Source organism: Mandrillus leucophaeus, unplaced genomic scaffold (assembly GCF_000951045.1).
Source record: "Mandrillus leucophaeus isolate KB7577 unplaced genomic scaffold, Mleu.le_1.0 Scaffold156, whole genome shotgun sequence".
Classification (NCBI taxonomy): domain Eukaryota; kingdom Metazoa; phylum Chordata; class Mammalia; order Primates; family Cercopithecidae; genus Mandrillus; species Mandrillus leucophaeus.
The window spans coordinates 3,130,635-3,138,534 of NW_012101543.1; the positions used below are offsets into that span (position 1 = coordinate 3,130,635).

At 41.5% G+C, this 7,900-nt stretch overlaps 1 protein-coding gene across 1 annotated transcript in view; it reads left to right on the top strand.

Moving 5' to 3' along the window:
• Positions 1 to 7,900, top strand: part of PLEKHA5 (pleckstrin homology domain containing, family A member 5) — a 147,930-nt gene that overhangs the window by 117,418 nt on the left and 22,612 nt on the right. The window contains exons 18-20 of the mRNA XM_011975468.1: positions 1,867 to 1,989; positions 5,735 to 5,944; positions 6,912 to 7,052. Coding sequence (XP_011830858.1) covers positions 1,867 to 1,989; positions 5,735 to 5,944; positions 6,912 to 7,052 — 474 coding nt within the window. The remainder of the gene's footprint in view (positions 1 to 1,866; positions 1,990 to 5,734; positions 5,945 to 6,911; positions 7,053 to 7,900) is intronic.

The window sequence follows — 7,900 nt, forward strand, 5'->3', positions numbered from 1 at the left end:
TGCAAAGCAAAAAAATACATTGTTACAAATAAATCTAAATACATTGGCAATTACAACAAATATAATTGGACTGAATGCTTCACTTAAAAAGATTGGCCCAGGCCGGGCGCGGTGGCTTCCACCTGTAATCCCAACACTTTTGGGAGGCCAAGACAGGCAGATCACCTGAGGTCAGGAGTTCCAGACCAGCCTGACCAACATGGTGAAACCCTGTCTCTGCTAAAAATACAAAATTAGCCAGGCGTGGTGGCACATGCCCGTAATCCCAGTTACTCAGGAGGCTGAGGCAGGAGAATCGCTTGAACACAGGAAGCAGAAATTACAGTGAGCCGAGATCGTGCCATTGCACTCCAACCTGGGCAACAAGAACGAAACTCCATCTCAAAAAATAAAAAAATAAAAAAGACTGGCTGGGCCCAGCGGCACGTGCTTGTAATCCCAGCACTTTGGGAAGCCGAGACAAGAGGATTGCTTGAGCCCAGGAGTTCGAGACCAGCCTGGGCAATGTGGCAAGATCCTGTCTCTACAAAAAAATTAATTAACCAGGCGTGGTAGTGCATGCCAGTAGTCCCTCCTACTCAGGAGGCTGAGGTGGGAGGATCGCTTGAGCCCAGTAGGCAGAGGTTGCAGTGAGTCACGGTCGTGCCATTTGCACTCCAGCCTGGGCAACAGAGCAAGACTCCATCTCAAAAAAAAAGAAAAATACAGAAGAGAAAGTGAAAATGATCACCTATAGTTAGCTATTGTTAACATTGTTAGTGGATGCTTTGAGGCAATATTGTATGATTTTTAAAAGCCAAGCAGAAATTAAGGACATTTAGGTTGAACTAACATGTTAGGATGATGATAGAGATGTATCAGGATGACAAAGAAGGCTTTTGTGTGTGTGTGTGTGTAATAGAGATGGGTCTGTGTGAGCAGGCTGGTCTCAAACTCCTGGCCTGAAGTGATCCTCCCATCTCAGCCTCCCAAACCGCTAGGATTATAGGCAATGAGCCACGGCACCTGACCAAAAGAGGGCATTTTATAGTTAATGTTCTTAAAAATATCATCAGTTAATCTGTACTATTTTTTCTTTTTTCTTTTTTTTGTTTTAAGGAGACAAGTTCTCACTTGCTTTGTTGCCCAGGCTGGAGTGCAATGATGCAGTCTCAGCTCACTGCAACCTCTGCAGTGATCCTCTCACCTCAGCCTCCTGAGTAGCTGGGACTATAGGTGTGCACCTCCACACCCACCTAATTTTTTTTTTTCTTTTCAATTTTTGTGGAGGCAGAGTCTTACTATATTACCCAGGCTGATATGAAAATCCTGAGCTCAAGTGATCCTCCCACCTCAGCCTCCCAAAATGCTAGGATTACAGCCATGAACAGAATTTTATTTTTAAATGTAACCCTAAATTTATCTGGTGGTATCATTGACTGACTTTGACTCTTTTTATTTTTTATTTATTTATTTATTTATTTATGAGGCAGAGTCCTCTCTGTCACCCAGGCTGGAGTGCAAGGGCACGATCTCAGCTCACTGCAACCTGCACCTCCTGGGTTCGAGCAATTCTCCTGCCTCAGCCTCCTGAGTTGCTGGGATTACAGGCACCTGACACCAGGCCTGGCTAATTTTTGTATTTTTTATAGTAGAGACAGCATTTCACCATGTTGGCTAAGCTGGTCTCGAACTCCTGGCTTCCGGTGATCCGCCTGCCTCAGCCTCCCAAAGTGCTGGGATTACAGGCGTGAGTCACCACACCCAGCCTGACTCTTTTTAAATAAATTTGCTTTCTGATTTGAAAAAGTGTGAGAAATTAAGTAAGTTAAAAGAAAGCAATGCTGGAAAAAAGATGTTTTGTAGAACTTACTGCTGTTTTAATTTTTAGGTTCCCACTTTCCTGTTGGAGTAGTCCCTCCAAGAACAAAATCACCAACACCCGAATCTTCGACAATAGCTTCATATGTAACCTTGAGGAAAACGAAGAAGATGATGGATCTAAGAACGGTATTTAACTGGAAATTAATGTCTAGAAAGATTCTCAGACCTATTTATTGCTTTTTTACATGTTTTTATTTTCAGTGTCTTATCAAAATTATTTTTGCATACTCGAAGAAAAACTTAGTTATTCTTAAAATTTCGTTTATATTAGCACGTCAGAGGACAGACCTAGTCAATACCTAATTTAAGTTTCTTTTGATCAGCCTAGACGTGGAGTCATAGTCGTAGTCCACGATTTGTGGAATCTATTCTCTAATCACTGTGCTACACTCCTCGATGCCTCTAAGAATTTTCTCGATGAGAGGTATAGATGTGTCCTGTGGCCACCCAAAAGTTAATGGATTTTCTAGCTATCATGAGGTTGCAGGGCCTTTTAGCTATGGTATTAATAGCTTTAGAGTTTGCCAATCCTCTGGTTACTCTGAGAAATGTGAGTTGGGACTGGAAAATAAATCCTATATTTTACATTTTCATCTGAGATTCATTTAATTCGAACTCTAAACCAGTCTTGTTTGTTCTTTGGAAAATGCTGAGAATACTTAACTCCTTTTCTTCAAGTATTCTCTAGAAATTCGGGCTGCAAAAATACTTCCACTTTTTATCTTTGTAAATACTCTACCTATTTGGTATGAGATAATTTGAACCTATAAGACAAGACTGAAAGGTGCTACATATAAGATATATGGCTAGTCTTTTTTTTTTTTTTTTTTTTTATTTTAATGGATAGGGTTTCACTCTGTTTCCTGGGCTGAAGTGCAGTGGCATGATCATAGCTCACTGCAGCCTCCAACTCCTGGACTCAAGGGATCCTCTCACCCCAGCCTCCGGGCTAGCTGGGACAATAAGTATGTACCACCATACTTGGCTCATTTTTTTTTCTTTTTTATTAGTAGTGACGGGGTCTCACTCTTGCCCAGGCTAGCTATTCTTCAAAGATATTAAAGCACAGCTACAAAGTATATGCCAAAAAACTCGGCTGCATTTATATATAAGAAATGTAATGTTTTCAGTTAGTACGAAATTATAAAGATCCATAGAAATAATTATCATGGAATAAAGATAATGTATCAGCATTAACATTAATGGTCATGATTCTGAAATACTATTGTTTGTTCAGAGAGTTAGGCATTTTTTACAGATTGGAAGATTTCACTGGAAATGTTAAAGCTAAAATAACAAGTCTACAGAAAAAGGACTACAAAAAGTGCGTTTTAAAATCAAGCAGAAGCCAGGTGCTGTAGCTCACACCTGTAATCCCAGCACTTTGAGAGGCCGAGGCAGGCAGGCAGATCAGGAGTTCAAGACCAGCCTGGCCGACATGGTAAAACCCTGTCTCTACTAAAAATCCAAAAATTAGGTAAGCGTGGTGGCAGGCGCCTGTAGTCTCAGCTACTCAGGAGGCTGAGGCATAAGAATCAGTTGAACCCAGGAGGCAGAGGTCACAGTGAGTTGAGATTGCACCACTGTACTCCAGCCTGGGCAAGAGAGTGTGAAACTCTCTCTCAAAAAAAACAAAAACACAAATATAAAATCAAGCAGAAAGATACTAGCAGGTTTAGGCCAGTCATAGTAGCTCATACCTATAATTCCAGCACTTTGGGAGGCCAGGTCTGGAGGATTGCTTGAGCCCAGGAATTCAAGACTAGCCTGAGCAACATAAGGAGACCCCATCTCTACAAAACTTACCAAAAAAATTAGCCAGGCATAGTGGCCAGTACCTATGGTCTCACCTACTCAAGAGATTTGAGCCCGGGAGGGTGAGATGAGCCATGATCGCCCCACTGCACCCCAACCTGGGCAACAGAGCGACAGCCTGTCTCAAAAAATAAATAAATAAAGTTAAAATCACAAGGGAAAATATATTTTACCATTTATTAAGTGGAAATAGTTCATCATAAAGATCTTCGTCCTCATCATCTTCACATTGACTAGATGGAAGAAGAGGGAGTTGTTTTTTGGGGGGGTTTTCTTTGTTTTTTTGGAGACGGAGTATCTCCCTGTTACCCAGGCTGGAGTGCAGTGGCGCGATCTCAGCTTACTGCAACCTCTGCCTCCCGGGTTCAAATGATTCTCTTGCCTCAGCCTCCCAAATAGTTGGAACTACAGGCACCTGCCACCATGCCCGGCTAATTTCTATATTTTTAGTGGACAAAGGGTTTCACCATGTTGGCCAGGCTGGTCTCTAACTCCTGACCTCGTGATGATCTGCCCGCCTCAGCCTCCGAAAGTGCTGGGATTACAGGTGTGAGCCACCATGCCCAGCAATGGAGTTGTTCTTAACTGTCTCAGGAGTGGCAGAGGCAAAAGAGGTAGAAGTAGAAGGAGAGGCAGGCACACTCGGTGTAACCTTTATTGAAAACAATCCTTATATAAATGGACTTCTGCAGCTCAATCCTGTGTTGTTCAAGGAACAACTGTATGTATATGTGTGTGTATATATGTGTGTGTGTGTATATATATAGGTATGTGTGTATGTATATGTATACTTCATTAAGCATTTTCAAATATGACTGATTTATAGAAAATAAGTGTTTTCATAGTTTTATTACTGATAAGAAAGAAAATATCTAGGGGTGTTTGCTCTATTTGTCTTTTCACGGTAAATGTATAACTTAAAACATTACATTTTCATCAAAATAAAAGAAATCTGTAATATTTAGACACGTGCCCCTGCTTTTCTCCTCGTTTGAGTTTTATGCAGCTTTCCGTTTCAGGGTCATGGGACTGGCTTACTCCAGAGCTACCATATTCTCTGTGTGTGTGTGTGTGTGTGTGTGTGTGTGTGTTTTTGTTTTTTTTTTTTTTGAGACAGACTCTCACTCATTGCCCAGGCTGGCACAATCTCAGTTCACTGCAACCTCTGCCTCCCGGGTTCAAGCGATTCTCCCACCTCAGCCTCCCGAGTAGCTGGGACTACTGGCATGAGCCACCATGCCTGGCTAATTTTTTTTGTACTTTTGTAGAGACGGGTTTTCACCATGTTGGCCAGGCTGGTCTTGAACTCCTGACCTCAAGTGATCCACCTGCCTCAGCCTCCCAAAGTGCTGGGATTATAGGCATGAGCCACTGCACCCAGCCTGCCCTGCCCTTTTATGGTGGGCATGGTGGTGTTTTTTGTTTTACCCAGATTTTCTAGAACTGAATTATGAGGGTTGGTTTGTTTGTTTGAGATGGGGTCTGGTTCTGTCATCCATTCTGGAGTGCAATAGCATGATCTCAGCTCACTGCAACCTCCACCTCCTGGGCTCAAACCATCCTTCTACCTCAACCTCCCAAGTAGCTAGGACTATAGGCGTATACCACCACGCCTGCCTGGCTAATTTTTGTATTTTTGGTAGAGATGGATTTTCACCATGTTGCCCAGGCTGGTCTCAAACTCCTGGGCTAAAGCAGTCCACCCACCTCAGGCTCCCAAAGTGCTGGGATTACAGGTGTGAGCCACCGCTCCTGGCCCATATACTTTTTTTTTTTTTAAAGACAAAAAAAAAAACTTCTTGTTCCTCTTTTCTCTCTCCTCCCTTATATATCTTCTCACTTTTTCTTTCTGTCATTGACCATACCTCACCAATTACCAGTTAAGGATTAAGTAGCAATTTCATGTGTCTTTCTGGTGATATCTAAATGACACTCAGAACCTCTTCTTGTGATTTTGAAAACAAAATAAATAAATGCACTTTACAAAATTTTTTATTCCATCATACTTTTCAAAAGTTTTCATCTATGTATTGATATGTTCATTTTTACATTGAAGGAAAGACCAAGAAGTGCAGTGGAACAGCTCTGCTTGGCTGAAAGTACTCGACCTAGGATGACGGTGGAAGAGCAAATGGAAAGAATAAGAAGACATCAACAAGCGTGCCTGAGGGAAAAGAAAAAAGGATTAAATGTTATTGGTGCTTCAGACCAGTCACCCTTACAAAGCCCTTCAAATTTAAGGGATAATCCATTTAGGACTACTCAGGTATATGAATTGCATTTGATTATTCTTTTGTGTGAATCTAATATCACTGAATTTTGGAATCAGAGTTATATGATTGATAGGTCTTAAAAGGTCTGCAGTATGGATAGTTATTTTATATTATTTAATTCTTGTAATAATAAGCTAAAACAGCTAAGTAAAATGTAAATAACCCTGAGTTCAAGATACCAGAGCTAAACTACATGTTGGATGCCCGTGGACCAGTTGTGGACTTAATGTCTTCAACTGTACGGTGATAATACAGCTGCCCAGACACTAAGAAAATAAAAGGGTTTTCAACAAATGTAAAATGCTATGCAGGTTACCAAGATAGTCCCCAATTCCCCTCTCAATAAAATGTGTATTGCTCTGTGTCCTAATTTAACATGACCTAAATGGTAGCAGGAGAGAGCTTCTAAATAAAGTTCCAAGTGTGCTGTCCATCACCTCTCACTTCAGGCTTAAAAAGTGATGCCATTTTGTTTCTTTTTTTTTTTTTTTTTTTTTGCCACTCTTTATAAATTCAGAGATAGCAGCCTAGTCAACCTGTTCAGTAGCTTCTGTCTGGTCTGTCCCTGTTTGTAGACACTTGTCACCTAGCAATAGTATCTTAAAAGTTTGTCTATAATGGCATAAACTGAATGCATCAGCTGAACATGCTTTCCTGTCCTAATGGACATCCCCTCTTTCCATCTAATCAAGAGCGGGCATTGCTAAAGGAGACTAAACAAAGCAACAGTCTGAATTGTGGCACATTCTGCAAATTACAAAATAAATGCTTTTTTTAAAAGAGATGAGAAAAATGTGTGGAATACTGCTATATATATAAATTTTCTTTGTTAGTTTTCATAAGAAAACTTCATGAGTGAAGAGCCAGCTTTGTTCTATTTTCAGAATTAACAGGCACTATTTATAAAATATACATGCATGCACAGTATGAATATAAAAATGCTATACGTCTTTTGAGCAGACTCGAAGGAAGGATGATAACGTTAAGGAACTGGACATTGTCATTAGAGAAAATGATGTAAAGCCAGACCGTGAAACTCCCACAGCAGAAATTGTTCAACTAAAAGAAACTGAACCCCAAAATGTGGACTTCAGCAAAGAGGTAGCGAGATTATTTTAAGAAAGGTATTCCAAAGGAATAGATTAGTGAAGATTAAATCAAGTGGTAAGGTTGAAAATAAAGTATATTTCTTTCAGTTACAGAGGCCATAGAGCTAAATGAAAAAATAAGCTTTCTTTAGTTTGATTGATGTATTCAGCCTCATCAAAGCATGCATTAATTGGCCAAACACAGTGGCTCGTGTGTATAATCCCAGCACTTTGAGAAGCTGAGGCAGGCGGATCACTTGAGCTCAGGAGTTTGAGACCAGCTTGGGCAACATGGTGAAACCCTGTCTCTACTAAGAATACAAAAATTAGCCAGGTGTGGTGGCATGCATCTGTAATCCCAACTGCTACTGGGGAAACTGAGGTGGGAGGATCACCTGAGCTCAAGTTGCAGTGAGTAGAAATGGGCCACAGAGTGAGATCCTGTTTCAAAAAAAAAAAAAAATGCGGCCTGGCACAGTGGCTCACGCCTGTAATCCCAGGACTTCGGAGGCCGAGATGAGTGGATCACTTGAGGCCCGGAGTTCAAAATCAGCCTGGCCAAAATAGTGAAACCCTGTCTCTACTAAAAAATACAAAAGTTAGCCAGGCATGGTGGCACATGCCTGTAATCCCTACTTGGGAGGCTGAAGCAGGAGAATTGCTTGAAGCCGGGAGTCGGAGGTTGCAGTGAGCCGAGATCGCGCCACTGCCCTGTAGCCTGGAGGACAGAATGAGATTCCGTCTCCAAAAAAAAGAAGGAAAAAAGAAAAATTTTTTGGCCGGGCGCGGTGGCTCAAGCCTGTAATCCCAGCACTTTGGGAGGCCGAGACGGGCGGATCACAAGGTCAGGAGATCGAGACC